The sequence below is a fragment of the Amaranthus tricolor genome, chromosome 10, assembly GCF_026212465.1.
Source record: "Amaranthus tricolor cultivar Red isolate AtriRed21 chromosome 10, ASM2621246v1, whole genome shotgun sequence".
Lineage (NCBI taxonomy): Eukaryota > Viridiplantae > Streptophyta > Magnoliopsida > Caryophyllales > Amaranthaceae > Amaranthus > Amaranthus tricolor.
In genome coordinates this window covers 6,070,803-6,093,016 of record NC_080056.1, presented here as the reverse complement: position 1 = coordinate 6,093,016, position 22,214 = coordinate 6,070,803, and the positions used below count along the sequence as shown (strand labels likewise).

Below are 22,214 nucleotides of genomic sequence, written 5' to 3'. Positions count from 1 at the left end.
TATTACATTTATGATTATTCTTGTTAATATTTGTTTATGTTATTTAATGCTATTTTTTATGATTGTTTTGTATACACAGGGTTGACCAAGACATTTGTACTAATTGCAAACCACATTTCTTCTTGTGTAATGGTAAAGAAGAGATCATGTTTACATCCGCACAGATTGTTGCTGTGAATCAAATAGGCTTCAATGGTTGTGAATGGTTCGACGAAAATCAGAGTGAAAAAATACATCTCAAAGAAAAAGTAGTGTGTAGGGGATTGAATAAAAAAAAATTAATTGTGTGTATTAAGAAAATTTATAATTATTAAATTATGTGAAATCATTTATTGTTATTATTTGTTTATGTTATGACAAAGATTTTGTATATTTTAAATCCTTTTACATTTTAAGGATTTTGTGTTTTAATACCTACTTATATCATTCTTAATGCTTACTTATAATATACTTAATGCCTAATTAATCAAACTTAGTGCCAACTTATAATGCCAACAACACACTTATTTCCTACTTATAGTATACTTAATGCCTACTTACATCGAACATAATGCCTATTTATAGTACACTTAATACCTACTTATATCATCTTAATCTATATTTATATATATTACATTTACGTTTTAAACTTAATACCTACTAATATTTTATCTAATACCAACTTACAACATACTTATTGCGTACTTAATGCCAATTTACACCACATTTAATGCCAATTTACATCAGACTTATGTCAATTTACATCGTACTTAATGTCAATTTACATCATACTTAATGTCAACTTTCATCACACTTAATACCTTCTTACATCAGACTTAATGCCAAGTTATAGTATACTTAATACATACACTTAATACATGCCATCTTACGTCAGACTTATTGTCTACTTACACAAAACTTAATACCAACTTACATCATATTTAATGCCAACTTACATCATATTTAATGTCAACTTACAGCACACTTATTACTTACTTACATCAGACTAAATGTCAATATACTTCATACTTAATGTCAATTTACATCAGGCTTAATGCTAATTTACATCAGACTTATTGTCTACTTACATCAAACGTAATGCCTACTTACGTCATACGTAATACCAACTTTTAACACACTTAATACCCACTTACATCAGACTCAATACCAACTTATAGTATACTTAATACATACTGTATTTTCATCATCATGTTCAACGTCATTTTTTTCTTCTTCCTCCTCGAAACATCAACTGGGTGTTTTATTTCAATTAATTTTTATAGAAAACAATTTTAAAAGACAAAATAATAATTGGAGGTTTAATTTCAAAAAAAATCAAGAACCAAATATTAGCCTTTCTTCTTCCTCCTCAAAACATCAATTGGGTGTTTTATTTCAATTAATTTTTATAGAAAACAATTTTAAAAGACAAAACAATAATTGAGCGTTTAATTTCAAAAAAAATCAATAACTAAATATTAGCTTTTCTTCTTCCTTCTCAAAGCATCCATGGTGTTTCCTTAGAAGTGATTGTGAATAAATTCGAAATTGAAGCATGAATGGATATTTGAATCTGAATTTTTTATTTTCATTGATAATAGAATAATGTGGTTGTTCAATAATTAACTTGCATCAGTTTCCAAGAGGAATATTAATGATGGTCATTGAAATATGAAAGCCTTTTTTGAGAAAGGAGCCCTAACAGCTTGTTGTTGTCTGCTGTTATTATTATAATTGTTTTTATAATTAATAAAAAGGGTTTGGGCTTGAGGACCGCTTCTCATAGAGACGGTCTTTCAAGAGACCAACTGTTTATAAAATGTCCAAACTATATTTCTTATTCGATTTAGATTAATTTAGTTTACGATTTTTTTATCCAAATAACTTTCACCTATAAGTTAACAATTAACAAATGATAAAATGACTTTGTTTTCGTCCAAAACTCTTAAGTCTACGTAGATTGTTATTTGAGAAATTTGTAAATTCGTTGGCTTAAATTGGAAAATTTGGTATATTTGAGCTTTTACTTTAACCAAACATTCATATCTGTCATCTGTCTCACAAAGTTTGCTATCAAAGCTTTTAATAAAAGGATTAAGTTTGTTGGAAGAACAAGACAAATATTTTTGAATTATGTAATTAATATTAAAAAAAATAAATATACGGACAAAATTTAAAGTTTAGGCCTTTTATAAAAATAAGTCTTTAATTTTTTTCTTGCGAACAACAACCTTCAAATTAATATGACATCAATACAACCACTTCACCAGATTTAGGTAAGATGAAATGACCATGACATTTGACTTTTAATAAAATTCATTAAACTAGCTTAATTTACACCATTCCCTCAATTAGACCCTTATTCCCCATTTTCTCTCTACACCTTCCCAATCACCACCATTCCCCCACCCCAACACCACCATAGAGAGGTGGGGAAGAAGGTTTAATTGAGGTAATTGGGTAAATTAGGTTAGATTAATGAATTTCATTGAAAGCCAAATGTTATCTTGGTCAACGATCATTTAGCAAGTCATTTTACCTGAACCTGGTGAAGTGGTTGTATCAATGTCTTGTTTATTAGTTTGAAGACTGATGTTCGTAAAAAAAAAAAAACAAAATTTAAAGGCTATTTTTTTTAAAATACCTAAATTTTAAGACTATAGTTTAATCCATTAAATATAGTATATCAAATGAGGCAAATCACAAATAATAAATATAAAAAAAATATAACAAATCCAGGAAGCCAATAGTTATCAAGTTTCATTTATTATATGTTTTGTTTGACATTTAGAAGTTGTGACTTTTTCTATGTCCCAAGGCAAATCGTTATTATAAGGCTAAGATTAACTTATTTGATTCGATAGTAGGCTAAAGATATCCATGCAAGCAAGAAAATAAGGAATTAAATATTTATAGTAGGCTCAAATTGAGTTAATCTAATAATTAAAAATTAATATTTGCGTAAGTAGCTTTTAGCAATATGAATCGAACTCGGCTTTAAATTTATTAGATAAGCGCATCACTACTAAACTATATAATAAGACAAAAAATAACCTAAACTTAACTCATATAAGAGTTTTTTTTTTTATTTTCCACTTAGTGTCCAAAATTATCATCGTCATCCATGGATCATCATCGTCGTCTTGATCATCATCGTTCCTTAGTCCTTGTGTTCGAATCTCCGCTTGATCCCAATCTTTCTTGCAAACACATATTTGAATACTATGTGGAGCAACACGAGATCTCTTTTCGCCCAAAACTCTTCTACCTGCACTAAAAGCAGACTCCGACGCAATTGTTGACGCAGGAATTGCAAGGATATCCTTTGCAATTCTCGATAAAATGGGAAATTTTACAGATTTTTCTTTCCACCACTCTAAAATATTATAGCTACCTTGGTCAATTTCAAAGTGGTGTTTAAGATAACTATCTAATTCTAAATATGAGGTGGAGGGTGAAGAAGAAGATGATCCTACAATACTATCATCTTGACTCATTATATTAGCTATTTTCGAATTATAATAAGAGGACGTGCCGAAACGCTAGCACGCCTAGACGTATCGCGTTTTGGGTTATATACACTAGCGTAATAATCATAGAGTTCTGCTAAATATTTTTTACATGTTCCAACATAATTATGTACATCAGTAGGCGGGCGATCTAACGATTGGTAGTAAAATCCTATTACTTTAGTAAGGACTTCAGTTTTAAAACATGGGTCTAAAATGGTTGCAATTCCATAAATATAGAAAAATCGGTAAAATATGTCTTCCATTTTTCCATCATATCTGCAAGAATCGGCTTTAAATATGGGTTAGTATCATCATGCGTATGTTTAAGGAGATGATAACAAATAGTAATACACTCACTTATTACTAAGTGAACGTTCGGTTCATAAACATATGAAAAAATCTTAGTTGCGTGGTCATACGCTTCTAATATATTATGTACACTTATAGCTAATTCCCAAGTGTCATCAGCTATATAGCTATCTGTACACTCACTATACAGTTGTGTTATAACTGGACGATAAGCAATCGCCTTTCTTAATATCTGGATGATAAAATTATAAAACTAACCGATAGTTTGGAAATTGACTCGTTTACCACGAGCTTGTCTTTGTTGTTGTTCTTGTAGTTGTTCTTCATGTGATCTTGTTGATGACTGTCGAGATACATGTATCCCACTAGGGGTCGTTAGTTCCTCTTCTTGTTCTTCTTCTTCATCAATTTGTATTTCTCTTTCCACTTCTTCTGCATAATTATGTAATTCTGGGTCGTACTCTTCTGGATAATTTGGTTCATAATTATAATTACTAATCGAAGGTGTTGTTGATACCGACGGAGTAGAAGTGGCCTTTCTTTTGGAGGAGCTGGAACCTCCCAATGATTTTGCCACTTTAGTAACTTTTTTTGAGGCTTTTTTCAAAAATGTGGACATGATTGATAATATTGAAACAATAATAGAATTAAGAAATAAATAAATAATTAATAGACTAATTATGTAATTAACTAAATTAAGAAATAATTAAAAGACTAATTATGTAATTAAGAGAATAATTGCGTAATTAAAGAATTAAGTAGAGAGAGTAGGGGAAGAGATGAGTTGTGAATGAAAATAATTGAAAGTGATGAGTATTTATAGGAAAAATGGCAACGGCTATATAACCGCTACTTTTCACGGTTCCGGTTCCAAACCGCGGTTTTTAGGTCCGGTTTATGATGTTTTTTTCTAGCGGTTTCACGGTTCCGTGGTTCGGGGCCTGTCGCAAACGGTTCCAGTTCCGGATCCGGTTCCAAGCGGTTCGGTTCCGGGTAACCCGCCCCGTGGCCATGCCTAGGTCTAATATATATATATATATATATATATATATATATATATATATATATATATATATATATATATATAAAAGAAAACCATCAACCACTCGAGTAATGTAAGTTGAACTTAATTTTCATTATTGTCATTCATCCCTTGGTTCTCTTGCGAGTCCCATCCCATCTCATCCCATTACATTACCCTTCTCTACTCCTCGCTCATACTAAATTCCTTGTTTCAGATTTACAATCAACCGTTAAAATTTCAGGACTTCTCTAAATTACCCAAATTGTTTCAAATTCTACATTTTTCTTTTTTCTGGGTTTTAGATTTCCCCCAAATTTTTTTGCTTTACATTCTTCCCACAAATTTTCTTCATCAGGGCACATTTTGCAAAAATGGGGAAAAATCAAGCTTACAAAGCTATGCAAAGATCGAGAGTGGGGTCCAGCAACGCTGCTCCTGAAGAAATTGAGGATGGCTTGGTTCGTACCCTTCTTTGTTACTCAATTATCGACTCTTATTCAGTCAGTGATTTTGTTGATCTTTTCTTTGTTTTGTTAGTTGCAATTATCATATGTGATTGGAAAGTATTATTTTTTTTATTTTTTTTATTTTTTTTGAGATTTAATTGGTATATTCATTTGAATGATCATAATTTAAAATGTTCTAAAATTGATTATTTGCAGTCTTGATTTATTAGTGCAAATTCCTGCTGAAAATGATTGTAGAAATATCCAATATGGAGTGACAGTATATGGGTTGCCTCTAAGGTAGCAGAAATGTGTTGAACTCCTGATTTAGTAAAAAACATAAGGGGTAATGATATTAGCATTACAAAGTGGGCATCCCTTCTCATGTCACTTAAGCTCACTAATCTTTTTTTGGGAAAAATTGTCCTGAATGACCTATTGCACATCTGCCATAAATAATCACAACTATGGATTATTTCTAAATAACCCAACATTTGTATATTTTTTGATAACCGCACTCCTTGCCACATTTTAATCGACTATTGTAGGTACTTACCAACTGTTACGCTCGCTTCTTGTTCCTCCTTATGCTTCTTCATTGGTGTATCCTAACTCCTCTTTGGTGGTAGGTAGCTATAGTAGTTGATTAGGAATTATTCACAGCAAATTGGCAATAGGTCAGATTATTCAGGACAATTTTTTTATATATATACTTTTTTCATCTATTCTGTCACATTCTAAATTTCATGACTGTTTGTTGTTATTATCTTTTGAAAATGGTATTTTGCCCATGTACATATGCAATAGGAAAGAATGACTCATCAATTTTCCAAGTGTTTGTTGTTATTATCTTTTGGAGAGTGAAAGGGTGAAGTTGAACCGGTGCTTAAGTATGGATTTCTTTACCTTTTCTTGATGTACGATTTTTGTGTGTCTTATCGTATTGATAATTTGATTTAGCTTAACTTCACATGATTTGTTAATTTCGCAAAAAGCGAATTATGGTCGATTTTGTGCGTTGATCGAATTGCGAATTCAAAAGGAAAATTATGTCACTGATGTGGTTACAGTGTATTTGACAATAGGGAATTGAGGTTGGGGATTGGGATTTTAGGGGTAAGACTATAGAAAGAAAGTTCCTTGTTTTTTTGAGGGGAATGGGAATTGGTAAAGGTTGGGGCATGGACATGAGTTGAGACTTAAGAAGGGAAAAGTCCCACAAAAAAGTCTTGGGGGAGGGTGGTAATTTGAGTTGAGACTTGGATAAGTTATATAAAAACATTTTTTCCATTAGTGAAAGTAAAGAAAAGTAAAGAGTCATAAAGACAACTTTGTAAATATAATCAATTTTTATCTAATTTCTTGTCTATTTTCACCATTTTCCAAACAAGGACATAAGACATTTATTTTCAAAGTTTCAATTCAAGTCTCATCCCAAAGTCTCATTTTGAGTCTCAATTATAGTCTGTTAATTCTCATTTCCACATGCCAAACACCCCCTTAAAGAATGGGGATAATATGTAGAATTTTGTTTGATATCTTGTTGCATCATTTGTAGAATTCCATCTGGCGAAATGGGTGGCTTGTTTTTCTAGAGTACCTTTTAATGTTTCATTTTTCTTTATTGTAGCTATGCTATCGTTGTTGCACGAATGAAGTATTAATTAGAAACTCTTATTTAAGAGTATCCAAATATGGCCTTATTCACTCTAGATGTACATCACTATGAAGTTGAAAATTGATCAATATGTGCAAAGAAACATTTAGAGTATATCATATAAGTCATGATATTTTTCTGTTTGTATAAGTAGGTATTTTGGTTTTCTGTACTATTACTGATGAGGACAGTCTCAGGTGGATGGTTCATTTCATACACCAGAGTGGCATGCTGCTCGTTTGGCAAGCTTGAGCACCACGCACACAGTTACATGGGAAGAGTTTAAAAAGAAACAGAAGGTAATTGTTCTAGGCTTACTTCATGCTTTGAGATTTGATCCAAATACTACTAACCGTTATCTTTAACTTTTCATCTGAACGAGTTTGTTGCTAACTTCTAATTCGATTCTTACTATCTATCATAACTTGAGTGCAATTTTTGAATAGTACAAATGTGTGTGTGGAAGAAAATTCTTATTGGTCACTCCATGGAAAAATGATCCTAAGAATAAGTAAGGGATATTGATAATCCCATCGTCTATGAGAGAACTCATGAGAATAGGTTCAAACTAATAACCTTTAGAAATTACTTCGAGTTTGACCTCATGAGAATAGGTTTAATCTTATTTCCGTTGTTTATTACTTCGACTTCTATCATTTTTTAGCTTGGTTCTTTGAGACTTGAGAGTGTATAACACATGGATCAATAGAAGTACCAATCACGTGTTTTAAACATAATACTTGTGTAGCATTTTCTTGCACAATGGTGGTACCATTTTTTTCTCACAAAATTGTTGGTCTATGGAGCAATTCAATGCTATACGAAACAAAATTTGATTCGATATGAGAAACAAAACAAGAAACATCAATTTAGTGTTTTGAAAACTTATGAAATTTGATTAAATAGAAGCTAAGATGTGGTGATGGTTTTATCCAAATACAACGATCATAAGCAGGAAATATAACCATAACACTAATCATAAATCATAAAGTATTACAAAAGTAGAACATATTATAATCATAACAGTAAAAAAAGAAAGGACAATTTTTTCCATCTTGATGCAAATGAGAAATAAGAAACGTTAATTTAGCATTCCAAATTGCATTTTCGTATAGTTTCGGTATGAATGGATCGAAATGTGGTTGTTTGGTACGGGGTCCAGTTTCATGTTTCACGCCGAGCAACTAAATAGATGCAAAGGAAACATTATAGAATTAGGCTTTGTTTCTCATTTTGTTGCATGCTTTCGCTTACTGTCCTCACATGCCAAATATTCCAAGACAGCCCATTGTACAAGTAGAAAACATCACATGTACGTAGTACTATGCTTTTTCTGTCAGTATGACTAGGACATAAGGTGTCACTAATATTCTGTTCTGTTTAGGAGGATGCATTGAAAACGGGTGAAATAGAAGCTGATAAAGATAGAATGATGAGACAATACAGAGCTCAACTAGATGCTGAAAGAGAACGAAAGCTTTCTCACGGAAGAAATCATTCCAGTTGCAACTCAAAACATAGAAAAGGTTTGAGTTGTCTTAAATGTTGGTTACTTGAACCTTTAAAAGCATACTTTGATTTACTTTTGGCAAGTTTAACTACTATTATTAGTTATCTTAGTTGGCTAACTTGGGTTTTTAGCTCAACATATATTTTACATGATATAAGCTCATGGGTGGTTTTGGCCGTTCAATATTATTTGCACAGCCACAGGACCCCTTAAAAAAGAAGGCCGCAAATATTAAATGTCGTGTGCTTTGGTTACCATAGTGTAAAAATGCGATAACGGTCACGATTGCGGTAACGGAACGCTGATGTGGTAATGAGAGTGATGCGGTTATCATATCGCCTAATATCAGTTGAAAGCATAAGATATCCCTTAATGCAGCCCAAAACGCGGTTTTTTACACCTTTACAACACGAAAAAAATAGGTTTGTTTATTTTGAAAACCTTTACAATGCGGCCGATGCGATGCGATGTGGCCTTGTTTTTATTCTTTGTTGGTTATTGTTTCAAATTAGTCGTTGGAAGTGGACTAAGACAGCAAAGGGAAGGTCATAGGTTCTATGCCTTCCTCTAAGGTGTAACTAGTAACAAAGAGAAGAATTTCAACTTCTCAGCTTTCTCTTTTTCTTCTCTTCTCCATTTAACAATTAATTACTTTTTAAATAAACCTAATTACACAATACTCTATAATGTCGTAAATGTACTTTTCTATGGTAATTATTTTTTGGGCAATCTTGTTATATTTTTTTAGTTGTTAATTATGCTTAATATGCTTTCATATATTACCTTTTTAATATTATGTAAATTTAGAATGTAACTCTAACAATATTTTTGTGTTAATTATTTTAAATATAAAAATATTTGCTTTTTAAAAATTGTTAATAATAGAGGCCTCACTTCTAAAAATTAACGAAAAACAAACAGGCCCCTAAACTTTTGCTCCGCCCCCGTATAAGTTGCTAATATTTGAAATTTCTAATATGAACTATATATTGTAGAATTATATGAAAAACTAATACAAGGTCATAAAATGACAAATCTAAATATTGGAATAGAGCGGTCAAGTCTTATTATTAAGTACCATATCAATTCGGGTAAGGGGACAACGTAAAATGGAGTACTTGTGCTACATTGGTCTCAACCTCAAGGAAAAAAAGTTAACAAAGAAGTTTACTCTATCTTCTACAACACAATGCCAAAGACTTTATCCCAACATTATGAGGTCGAGTACATGTTCTAATATATTAAATCAGTGTGAGAATTTTTTGTAACAAAGATTATATTTTATTTGCCTCTATCTTATACTAGTCTACAACTCTACAACTAAGAAAAGTAATCCCAATAATAATTTTTATATATTCTATTCCTCTATATGGTCATGTGAATCCTAATTATTCATGTCATATCCACGTCACTTTCAGCCTAATTATTCCTTTTCTAAGCTTCTTAAAGTTTCAATCTTGCTTCTCTTACAAATTTGTTTTTGGTCTCATTGTCTTCAATAACTAGACTATGGCTATTCTTTGGGTATGTCTATTCATCTATATCAACATATGCATGCTATTGCTATTTTTCTACAATGATCCCTTCTAAAAGCCTAATTTTTTGACACATATAGTAGTGTTAGAAGTTTGCTTTAGAGATTTACAAGCATCTAAGACTTTATAGATAGCGTTGGCTTGATGATGAGACTAAGGTTAAGGTGCGCATGATAGCTATGGTTACTTTCTTTATTGGGGGATATAAGGATACAATTGAGTGTGACGTAGTTCCTTTGACTACATTTCAACTACTTTGGGGAGACAAGCAATGTCATCACAAAGTGAAGCACAATGAGCATAGAGTACATACTCTTTGAATCTCACTTTGCTACCATTAAGGCTAAGTGTCTTCAGTTTTAAGGTCTAGTGACATTTTGTTTTTAGTGATATGGCTATGTATCTTAGAATAGGGTAAGAGATAAGGGGAGGAAAATCCTTAATTGATGTGCTTGTGTGGCTATTTAATGAACCATGGCATAGTTAGAGGAATGATGGGATTTTTCAGAATTTCTGTAGAGTTTTTGCGAGTTTTTTTGCGACAGGGTAGTCTTCCTTGCTTCTTTATGTAGCTTTGATGTGGATTTTTGTTAAAGCTATTTTTAGGAAGTTCATTGTGGTTGGACATCAACTATTTTTCTATTAATTTCTAGATATTTTTGTCCTTGATAAACTTAATGTCTCTATTATAATCTTTTTGTATCTGGAATAAAACAAGGATGTAGTTTTCTTTGATGAAATCGGTAAAGAAAGAATTTTGGGACTTTAACACCAGACATGTGGAACTGATTTTGTACCTTTGTAGTGATGGAGCTTTTCTTTCTTGTGACAGATAGAGAAAAGAGTTCAAAGAGGCATACCAGCAAAAAGAGAAAGGTATGATTTTTATTTCGGAAAGTTTCATTTTATCTTGGTGTTATAGCAAATGGAAGTAAGTGTCTTTGTGAAGTATGTTACCACTTTTGGAAATGTGCTGACAGAGAACTTGCACCATTCCTTATAGACTATGCCGGTAGGATATGACTTTTCATTTTCTTATAGAAATTTCATTGACAACTTCCGAAGGTTGTGGATCGTGTTATCATAGTGCAAAAACAAGGCCGCATCTCCATATCGTGACCGTATCATAAAGGTTAATATAAGCCATATTGACTGCAAAATCCTTTTTGCAACCATGATCTAAACTGTATATTTGCACTTTGCATTTTGCAAACTTCTGTGTTTATACTCTTCTAGCTGTTATGAATTAGACTATCTTTTAATTGTGACCTTAGCTTAGCACTGGATCTAGAATAACTTGCCTCTGTAATTGGATGTTTGGGTAACCGCTCATTCAAAGCCTTGTTCCAAATTTAGGTTGGCTATATGAACCCAAACAAATCAATGTTTGGGATCGTCGGTAGATCTATAAGCTTTAGAACTAGGAAGATACAGTACAATACGATGCGACCTTGGTTTGCACTATGGCAGGTGTGGTGTAACATCAACAAGGAAATTTCTGTAGGCAATAAAAGACTTTTTTTGCATATATTGTTGAACTGCTAAGAGGGCAGATCCAAATGACAAGATCATTTCACCCCGTCACACCCTTAATGTTGTTGGGTAACAAAAAATCTAGACGCTAAAACAACGGCTAATAACACAAAGATCGTTGATTTAGAAAAGGGAAAACAAAATTACAAAAAACTATGAAGATCTAAACTAAAGTAATCCTTACAACTTTCAAGATGGGATTAAGCCTTTCCTTGAGAAATAATTCTCCACTCTTAGGTAGTTAGAGATCTCGGGATTTTCCGAAGTCTGCTTTGAGATACATTGAATGCTACAGTCAATGATCAAGGTTTTAACGGAGGAAGAAAGAAGAGTTTTCTAAAGAAAGATAGCTAGGCTCTCAACTGAAATTCTGTTATATTTTGAATGTGTATTAAGAATTTAGTTTCGAAGTCCCCTTTATATTGAGTTTACTCAAATATATCTTTCAACAGTCCTATCTTTGGTTAAAGATATCTCACAAGAATCCTGAAAGTTAGGATAAAAGATAACTGAAATTCGCTAACTTGCATAACAGAATACGCATGCCCTACGATTGATGGATTTTTAGATTCCAAATTTGCTCTAAAGTTAGAGCTTGGATGTCCCATGCTCGATAATCCGTTGAGCTTAACTTCGACGGGTCATGGAGCCTTCAACTTCCCTTTTTTATTTAATCTTGCACATCTATTCATGATCTCTTATAAGCACACTCCTATTCCCATGTTCTTAGACTAGATCGACCATACGGAATTGTCCATTGAATGGTCAAAAAGTTTTGCAACATAGATTTGAACCATAAGTTCATAACTACATTGTAATTATGCCTCTCAAGTCCTCTTTTGTGGGTGATGGCAATGTTTTAGATGTGTTAAATTTCTTATTAGTTATGGAGCTACATCGTCTTGTACTTTTTCTGGAATTTCCCTTGTAAAATATTGGGCAAAGCCGATACATATTGCCACCAAACGGACTGTTGGTGTATAGCTGCTGTTGATGACCCTTTTTGTCGAAAATTCTGCTCATTGAACCAGTACTTGGAGCTCCATCACATTATGATACTAATATAGTCTCTTTATTATCCTTTAGTTTCAAAAATGCTTTAGTCCTTTGCTCTCGGCGTAGAATAACAGAGATTGCCTATTAATAAAGCTCATATCATTTTCCATTTCATTGTTCGTCTACCTCTTACGAATGTACTAAAGATTTATGCTTCGTCTATCTTTTGGAAGTCACGAATATTCCTTTTCGGGAGATTATCCGGACAAGTGATAGTTGCTACATTTCCTCAATCGATATGTTTCTTGTTGTAAATTCCCCTCCTTGGTCTTTATATTATTCGGATTGATGTGGGGCCCATTCAAAGTATATGTATATCCTTCAAGAAAGACTACCAATCGACATGAATTGTTTGGTACTTGGCTTTGGCTATGCGAACAAAACTTCATTTATATAACAGTTCCATTTCCCTTTGATAGCAAAGCTCGCCTTTATGGGGAGTGTTTCTAGTCAAAAACACCGAAATACTCATGTTCATTCTCCAATGCCAGCTGAATTCGGTGTGTTTTCTCCTTGAGCTCTTTTGTTCGGAGTGTATTGTTTTACAAACACGTCATTTTTGGGCAGTAGACAAATTTTGTTTTGATATTAGGGTAACTTAAGCTCTGATATTTGCTTGATAAAAATGATATTGAAGCCTAGATTTTTCGGAAGGCTAAAGCTCGTCTCTAAGATCGTGAAAGAACAACTACTCATTCAATCTCAAATTTGAAATATTATATGTTTGCCCTTTCTATCCGGCTTTCGACGATCTATGATGACTTTTGACTTTTACTCGTCTCTAAATTTGTTTTGGTTGAATAGTCGTATACTTCATTGTTATTTGTAGCTACGGGTACCAACCCGTCATTTTTACTGCAGCACTGTCGGAAAAAATCCTACTCGATGACTTTTGACTTTTACTCGTCTCTAAAGTTTTGGTTGAATAGTCGTGTACTTCATTGTTTTTTGTGGCTACGGGTACCAATCCGTTATTTCTATTGCAGCACTCTCGGAGAAAATTTTCAGATTCCAGCTCCTCGAGCTCATCTGAATCTTCAAGCAGTGATGATGAAGAAAGAGACTCAAGAAGGTCAAAATCCCGGTCCAAGAAACCAAGGAAGGAAAGAAAGCATAGGTCTAGAAGCAAGAATTCTAGTAGTGGTGACGAGGCTAGTGGCCCTTTGCCGCTTTCTCGGTTCTTCGGTAGTGTGAAGAGCTCGTGAGTTTTAGTAGAAGAGTATTTTCAACTTGTAACATTTTATCGTGTCACGTAACAAGGACATCCGATTCTTAGAGTTATCTTCGTTCTGTTGTCTTGTTTTCTTGTCGGCATATGTCGATTATATACTGTAACTGTATGTATCGTTAGAGAGAGCAGGAATATATTCTTTTAGAGTACTTCTAACCTGTTGATGGGATTGAAACATACATGATGTTACTCCAAGTAATAATGGTGATTTATTGATTTTTGCTTTGCCTATATAAAGTGGCTGCATCTATCATTAAGGTGAATGAATCAAGACCAAATGAAAATCATTTCCATCCCATGAATCTAAAACACCGTCATAATATATATCATGGGTGTATAATTATGCAAGACTTGCAAGGTTGTTGTGTAGAAGCAGTGTGCCACATTTCTCGAATAGTGAAAAGGCGAAAAGATTTATAAGAAAGCAATATTAAATATTCGGTGCATTTGCAAGGAAATAAAAAATTACACTTGTAAAAGAAATAGAATACACCCTCTATCTAAAACATTGTCACAATTTCCTCTATAGTTTATTCATTTGCTATAATTTTATTTTATGAAAATATCTCCATCATTCTTTTTATTTCTATCTACATGTTTCAACTCTCTTTTGATAACATCTCCACAATTCAAGTGATTCCGTTATTTCTTAATCTTTGTGCAAATATATAATCATATGATCATACCCGATATATTTCACTCATTAAAACTATGATTGGGCTCAAAGAAGGGATGAAAAACGACAACACATGCCCATAAAAGAGAATGCAAAGTCATATCTCGAGAAAGACGCCCAAATGAGAGATAAATCTTGTAATTTCTTGAAGACAGAGAATATCCAATGTAGTTGCGGTTTGAGTATATAAAGATAACACTTGTAGAGGACATAATTAAAATATTTGGTAAATTTTGTAGTTTAATAGAAGCAGAGAAAACAGTTGCCAAATTATTTTTGGAGTAAGATCTCATGTAAATTATCCCAACATAAGTTGCAACAATATAAGGTAAAAGTACCTCAATATAAATATCTATCCTGAAGTAGACTCCGAAATGTACACCAAACTCATGTAAAAGGGAACATGAAACCTAATATATTAATAGAATAAAGGCCAAATAATATTTGAAACATGTACCAAAATAAACAAAAATCGAAGAAATTTGGTTTTCTTCTCCACTTCAAAAAAATTGTTCCCAACAACTCTCTCCCAATCCACATTTCCACAAACTTCTGTTTTTGTTCTTCTATCTAGACTCTTCTTGCTTCAACGCGCTCAAAGGGGGCAAGGCGGAATATCAAGTGTGATACCGGCTTGAATTTGTCCCCACCCAATCAATCGCCAATGCTTCTCGACACGCCGGCTCAGAGCAATTTTCTCTCCTTTGCTAGTGCAGACTGGAGAGGTTAGTTGTAACTTAGCCAAATCATTCTTGACAGCAAGTACACGCGCACCAGTCGACATGGACCCAATGTTCAACATTAAAATTTCTCCTTTAGTCAATTTTGTGACCTTTCCTTGCTTCTCAGTTCCCTTTGTCCTCACACCAAGCAGCCGTCGAAGCAAAAAGAAATTGACCTATGTATTAAAAAGTACAAAACATTGAGCATACTTATTGAAAATAACACTAAAAAGATTTCAAAAGCCCAGGAATCAGAATATGGCACTCCAAAAAAAAGCTAGAAAATTTGTATTCGTGTATATTTCATAAAATGTTACGTATCCTCTTTTATCATTGAAATTGTCTTCCAACCAGTTTTAAAGCTCTTTTCTTCGATGCAAAATATATTGAATATTTTCATCATAGCAAAATCATTAAACTTTCTCTTTCCTACCAGAAAATGCAAATACTACCTCTGTTATTTAATAATAGCTTCACTTCACCCTTTTATGTGAAAGCTTTTTGAGTGAAATGTCGCTATTATTAAATAGCGGAGGTAGTATGATAAAACGTGTTTTTTTGGGGAATTGTCTCAAATCCTAGAAAAACTGTCAAGTTCATCGAAATCAAACGCACAAACAGTATAGTAATTGATCATAAATTTTCGGTACATATCTAAGTATCTGACTCTAGTATGTGTGCAAGTGTCGGACTCTGGTACATTGTGTCGGGCTCAAGTTCCTTTCCAGGTGTCAGCGTTGGGTACATTTCCAGGTGTCAGACTGTTAACATTCGAATATTTCAAAAAACATATCCAATGTATTTGGTGAAATGGAAGGTGCGAGCAACATAGCTTACAACACTACTTTTTCAGCTTTCATCAACCGCTACTTAGAACACTGAATCTACCGCGAAACAGTACCTACGCTACTACCTAACCAGAACAATCGTATCTTCCCAACTAGTGTTTCGTCAAAGTCTAATACGCCCATAATGGCACAAGAAACCAAAAGAAAAATTTATCAGCTCTGGCATGCAAATGATAGTCTACAACAGATAAAAAGACTGTCTAACCTTTAAAAGGGAGGGAGAAAAAGAGAACGAGACATCACGGACAAAGAACAAATCAAGGACCAGAAGAAAATTAAAACACTAAATTCAAATGCTACGGGGCATCAGAAAAGTTACCTCTAGCTCAACATAAACTTCTGGGAGAGATCCAACTTCCCCAAGTACCTGACCTACCAGTCTATCCGCACGGGTTAAAGTTGGATCCATGGTTGTTCCAACACCGATAAGACCTCCAGGGACAGCAAATTGTAACTCATTCTGCTCAGCATACAATGAAACAATTCTGGAGTATATGGGTGTGCATTTTATGTTTCCACTCTCATCTTTCACAACAATTCCAGGGCGGACCTCAATATTCTGATTCACCTTTAAGACACCCTGTATTCAGAAGCACATATTCTGAGAAAGAATCTCAATACTAATCATAACTAGTTCTTCCACCGCACCATTAAAACATGTTGTGTACTTCCTCGATTATGTTCATACAAAAAATAAAATAACCAAACCATATAACATAAATATTTGAAGAGTGCAAGTTTTATAATGTGAACACCAGTAGTGATTAAGACTAAAAGAATGAATATGCAAAACTAGTGATCAAAACAGAGGACAAACAAAGGCTGAGTTTTCAATTCTAACTTTCAAGCTGATACTTAAACACAACAATATAACCAACTAAACGTACATAATTGCAACAGGATAAAGTCAAAAAGTCCAGTATCCTCCGTTTTTGTTGTTACAAATCTCTTTTTGATGTAAGAGCTTTTTGAGAAGTGTAACATCTAAAAAATGGAGAATAATATGATTTAACATTTTCGTGATTCCCAATAAACATCAGAATAATTTGTATTTAGGTCAAAATAGTCACAAACTTTTAATTAGGGTGTGAATGCAGAGTACAGAGTAATGGAATGAGAAGTTCAGATTATAGCAAACGAAAAAAATGGACCATTCCAAAACTCTTTCCTAACTCCAACTACTGGAAAAATATTCAAAGGGTAAGGAGCTTGAGGGTAAATCCTCGTCCACAAAAAATGTAACCAAGAATACTAGCTTATAAGTCACTTGCCATGTCCTATCAATAAAGTGATACAGAGATTGGGACATCTTTCAAGATATCAATTTCAAAGCATCGGACAAACACATAAAATCAATACACAACTAAAAGAAAGAGGAGAACCTTTAAAATACTACCACCAGCAACACCACCACGTATGTCATCAACCTCAAAACCAGGTTTGTTAACATCAAACGAACGAATCACAATCATATTTGGAGGTGAAATGAAATCCCTTTCAGGGATTGGGATCTTTTTGACGATGTACTCACAAACAACATCAATGTTGTATTTCAATTGAGCAGAAATTGGAACAACAGGTGCACTATCAGCAACAGTTCCCTGGAAGAGATTGAAAAAGACACATCAGTAATACATATTTATCCAACCTCACAAAAATGAATTTGAATGATGCAAATGAACAATCAAAATTACCTGAACAAATTTCTTTATGGCTTCATGCTGGTTTATAGCCACATTTTCTTGGATTAGATCAACCTTGTTTTGGAGGATAATAATATGTTGAAGTCGCATAATCTCAATTGCAGCAAGATGCTCAGAAGTCTGTGGCTGAGGGCAGCTTTCATTAGCAGCAATCAGAAGTAAAGCTCCATCCATAATTGCAGCTCCATTAAGCATTGTAGCCATAAGAATATCATGCCCCTAGGGAATTTTTATTAAAAAAAAAGAAGCTCAAGATTAAAAAACAAGATAGCCTACTGCTAGTAATAAGTAATCAGACTATCTAAAGCTCAATATTCATTATATGAATTGCTAATGAAGACTGATATGTCTGCAACTGCAGTGGAGAAAGTTAAATAACAGAGTTTAGGGGAAACACAATTTTGACAACCACGGTTTCCTAACCTAACAAAAGACATCAAGATTACCGGGCAGTCAACAAAAGACACATGTCGCAGAAGCTTCATTCTAGCATTTTCAAAACCAGGCACGTCACACATAGGACTGTCTTCCTTGCCGCTTCCATATGCCCTGCAAAACCAATTGATACATCAATGATTGAAGTATTGAGACACCTCAAAGAAAAATTTTAAGATGTACAATCATTCACATCTATTAAACATATAAGGGTTTACTACTGTTCAAATTTTTTAACTGTTCTCTTGTGAAGTTTTCTTTTGCTTTTCGTACACCATACTCATTCCTCCTTTTTCTTATTGTGCCTCCCCCTCTTGTAAATTCAGACCATCCTTTGATAGTCAACTCTTCGGATTCAATCCCTAATTTTCTCTCTTCATCTCCTTTTCTTATTGTGCCTCTCCCTCTTGTAAATTCAGACCATCCTTTGATAGCCAACTCTTCAGATTCAATCCCTAATTTTCTCTCTTCATCCTCCATCTTTCCCTATAGAAGAATGATAAATAGTAAAACTTAAAAAGCTTGAATCAATGATAGCCATCTTTCCCTCTAGAAGAATAATAAATGGAAATTTCTGTCTTTGCGAATCATTTTTTTAGGGTAATCCAATTTTCAATTTCAATTTGGTAAATTTCCATCAAGTTCATGTTATTTTCGATCAATTCCAATTTCCTATATTTGCATCAAGTTCATGTTATAGTATACCTTATGTCATCTAGGTTTATGTACAATCAGGATGTTGAATGTGCATTTAAGGAGTTGTGGAGTGAATGCCAAGCATATAATGGATGGCATTGTTTTTTCAAATCTTTGAATGCATTGATTACATGAAGATTTCATGTTAAGGTCATTAAACTAACAAGGTATGTCATTATAATTTCAAAATTAAAGATTAGAAATTTAAGTAACAATGGCAAGAGTAAGTTTAAGACTAAGAATTAGAACATGGATTCCTGCAAAGTGTTGTAATCAGCAAAATTGATTCTTCAAATTGTTGCAAATGATGGCAAGAGTAAGCTAAAGACTACGAGTTAAAACTTTTAAGTCCCACCATTGTGTTTTTTACTTATGAGTTTTGCTTAAATCATCTGTTTTGAACCTTCATCAATCAATCTATTTCTTTTTCAATTTATACCTATAACTTGTATTTACTTTTTAATACATTTTCATGTGCTCATTGGTTAGCAGTCTCTATCATATGTGTTTGCACATTTACTACACTCTTACATTAACTTTTTAATTTGGATTGAACTACATTTTATAAGAGTTTGTAGGGACTGAACTAAAAAGTAGTTTCAAATGTAGTGGCTTTTAGTACTAGTTTAAATTGTTCAGGGAAACCCATATAAAAAGATTCAAATTTAAAGTTTTTAATGGAGGATTTAAGTATGAGTCAAGATGAATGTGCTGTTGTGAAGGGAGAAAATGGGATTTCTATCATTCATAAACACTCAAAAGGTTAACATTTTGAATTATATTGTTTTCTTTAATATTCGTTCCTATTACAATGAATGATTAAAAGTTTGGTTAGCTTATTTGTTTATTTAGTTCAAACGTGTTGTTGGAACTTGGAACAATATTTGATATTTAAATACTTACAAAATGTATTTTATTTGGTTGGACTTTCATGTAGAGATAAAGCTCATTGCTCAAAGTAGATGTAAGTTTATTGTGATTTGGGTGATACAAACTTAGTATTCCAAGTTAGAAGATATAATATACAATACTGATCTTAATGTATTACAGTTTACCACCCGCTAGGAAAGTGTATATTATTGTCTAATTCTTTCCACTTTTTCACTTCTGGTGATATCTCAAGATTTCGAGTTCTTGATTCGAGTAAATGCAACCAGAACGGATCCCTCGTTAGTTGAAAGACTGAAAAATCCTCATTACTAGTATTTTGGCTGTCAATAAATATGTACTTCCTTTTGAGTAGGCTTGGGGGGGACTCAAACAAAATGCAGTTGTCAATAGAACCATTCATTAATTGTACTAAACACCTAAAGCATGCATAAGCTATGGTTATACATTTTTACTTACTGAAATAAGCATCGTATCAATATTATTGATAATTCTAGCCATCTTGATTTCACATTAGAAGATGTATAGACCTTTTAGGTGTAGGATGGTCCTATTTTAGCACTACAGACTCCTTAGCTACACTAACAACAACTAGAGGCAAGGTGAAATTACTCTAGCTTCCCAATGTCAGAGCCCCCATCTAGAGGCCTTCCAAGTTCGAACCAGACAACCCCATTATTCCTCCATAAAATGTAGCAATGAGGATTCAAACATAGGTATGTGCCCTAAAGTTTAGAGTGTGCTACCATTTAGTTACAGCTCTTTCTCAAGAGCATCTATGTACAAGCTAATAAATGCACTTTCCATAGTTAGAAATTTCAATGGCCATAAAATAATATTTCCATCCAAAATCCAAAACAATAGATAAAGAGGAAGAATGAATTACATACTTATAGCACATTGGCCTTGGGCACCGTTCATCTTCACATTTATATATCTTGGCATTAGCATAACCTAGCTTAATAGTGATATTACGCTCCAACTCATTCTTAAATCGGACAGTCTGCAAGAAAAATGAATCAAAAAACTCGAACAATGTACAATACCACATCGAATCAGTGTTAGACATACTAATCAAAATAAAAGATGAGTAATTTCCCAAATAAGAGAAAAATGTAACTAAAAAAACTCGAATATCATTATAAATAATAATCACCTGAACACCGGAAATAGCTTTGACAACAGTAGACTTTCCATGAGCCACATGACCAATAGTTCCTAGAAAATATTTTGCAAATTTCAGAATAAAAGGCAGGTCCTAATATTCTACAAAATAGTAATCACAAGTCTATTAAACATATTACCAATGTTAATAGTAGCCTGACGAGAAATAACCTCAGGAGAAAGAGGATGTAGTTTAGTTACATCCAATTTTTTCAAATCTTGGTCCATCAATCCTTTCCGCGCCATATTAAATGCTTATATCTAAGTTCTCCTTCCTTTAATCTCTGCAATTGAGATTACTCAGTATACTATAACCCTCTATCAACAATTAAATAGAAAAAGAGAAACCTAACCCTAGAAAAGAAATTAAATTTGACATATTAATCCACAAATTCCTGACCAATTAAGTCCGAATCATCAAATCATAAGTATAAAAAGGGTAATTAAAGAAAGGATTGGAAGAATTGACCTTGTAAAATGAAGTGAGATCGGCGGGAGGAGAGGAAAATAGAAGATGAAGAAAACGCGACGAATTGAGTTGCTGGCGAAGTGAACGAGTGAGGCGAAAGAGGCGTACGATAATTGAGTTTTGAGTTCTAGGGTTCTTCCGCTACTCTCAAATTTTATTTTGTTTTTCTATTTCTATTAGGCGTATGAAATAGGAATCTTAACTATATGGTGACTGCTTTGTGAGACAATTAAAACACTAAGGTTTTGCTAGGAAATAAGGGTAATTTATCAATTTGACAAATCATATATTATACTAAGGGTTTATTTGGTTAGTGCTACTAAATGGTGGCAATGAGAATGATTTATAGTGTAAAATTTCATGAAAAGTTCCATATCATTCCCATGGTAATGAAACTTTGATCAAAAAAAGTTTTTTTTTTACAAATTTTCATTACCACCTAATACCACTTCTCCCAATAGTAACGCATTGGAATAAATTTTATGAAGAAAATGAGATTATTAAAGTTAGACAAGTAGCCATAAAAGTAGCCAAGAGATTTTTCAACTAAAATTACATTAGTTTTCCATTCTCATTACCACTGTTTATTACTATCTACCAAGCAGGCTGTAAAAAGTTTGAAAATTTTCAAGTATCATAATTAAAGAAAGTTTGCCAAATGGAATATTTATTGGCTGAAGAAAATAGGCATTGCATTTGATCTTAACCAATAATCTATCATTATAGTATCTTTGACTAACATCTATTTATAATTAAATTAAGTAAATTAGAGATTATAATACACTGCATAATATAGTTTTTACAATTTCTAAAATTACAAA

General features: G+C 33.0%; 2 protein-coding genes across 4 annotated transcripts; one reads left to right on the top strand and one right to left on the bottom strand.

Moving 5' to 3' along the window:
- The first annotated feature begins 4,896 nt into the window (after window positions 1-4,896).
- LOC130825547 (uncharacterized) lies at window positions 4,897-13,956 on the top strand. Of its 2 annotated transcripts, none has more exons than XM_057690828.1 (5): window positions 4,897-5,282; window positions 7,125-7,226; window positions 8,312-8,453; window positions 10,805-10,848; window positions 13,548-13,956. In XM_057690828.1, the coding sequence occupies exons 1-5, from the start codon at window positions 5,196-5,198 to the stop codon at window positions 13,764-13,766; spliced, it is 594 nt and encodes a 197-aa protein (XP_057546811.1). In that variant the 5' UTR covers window positions 4,897-5,195; the 3' UTR covers window positions 13,767-13,956. The 2 variants fall into 2 exon arrangements, with proteins under 2 accessions (XP_057546811.1, XP_057546810.1); XM_057690827.1 differs by having other exon boundaries at window positions 4,903-5,282; window positions 8,312-8,471.
- Window positions 13,957-14,730: 774 nt separating this feature from the next.
- LOC130825545 (eukaryotic translation initiation factor 2 subunit gamma-like) lies at window positions 14,731-21,594 on the bottom strand. 2 transcript variants are annotated; one of them, XM_057690824.1, is made up of 9 exons: window positions 21,394-21,594; window positions 21,065-21,208; window positions 20,917-20,978; window positions 20,651-20,763; window positions 18,188-18,290; window positions 17,733-17,960; window positions 17,421-17,639; window positions 16,358-16,618; window positions 14,731-15,366 (listed from the first exon to the last, which is right to left on the bottom strand). In XM_057690824.1, the coding sequence occupies exons 2-9, from the start codon at window positions 21,168-21,170 to the stop codon at window positions 15,064-15,066; spliced, it is 1,395 nt and encodes a 464-aa protein (XP_057546807.1). In that variant the 5' UTR covers window positions 21,171-21,208; window positions 21,394-21,594; the 3' UTR covers window positions 14,731-15,063. The 2 variants fall into 2 exon arrangements, with proteins under 2 accessions (XP_057546807.1, XP_057546808.1); XM_057690825.1 differs by having other exon boundaries at window positions 21,065-21,199; window positions 21,394-21,581.
- Window positions 21,595-22,214: the final 620 nt, after the last annotated feature.

What these genes read in the sequence shown, in the direction of transcription:
- LOC130825547 (XM_057690827.1), top strand. Translation starts at nt 5,196, where the DNA reads ATGGGGAAAAATCAAGCTTACAAAGCTATGCAAAGATCGAGAGTGGGG. An exon ending in AGTTTAAAAAGAAACAGAAG is followed by an intron (nt 7,227 to 8,311) that starts GTAATTGTTCTA and finishes TGTTCTGTTTAG; the next exon opens with GAGGATGCATTGAAAACGGG. An exon ending in AGGTTTGAGTTGTCTTAAAT is followed by an intron (nt 8,472 to 10,804) that starts GTTGGTTACTTG and finishes TTCTTGTGACAG; the next exon opens with ATAGAGAAAAGAGTTCAAAG.
- LOC130825545 (XM_057690824.1), bottom strand. Translation starts at nt 21,170, where the DNA reads ATGGCGCGGAAAGGATTGATGGACCAAGATTTGAAAAAATTGGATGTA. An exon ending in CCATAAAGAAATTTGTTCAG is followed by an intron (nt 17,640 to 17,732) that starts GTAATTTTGATT and finishes AATCTCTTCCAG; the next exon opens with GGAACTGTTGCTGATAGTGC. An exon ending in CTGGTGGTAGTATTTTAAAG is followed by an intron (nt 16,619 to 17,420) that starts GTTCTCCTCTTT and finishes TTCTGAATACAG; the next exon opens with GGTGTCTTAAAGGTGAATCA.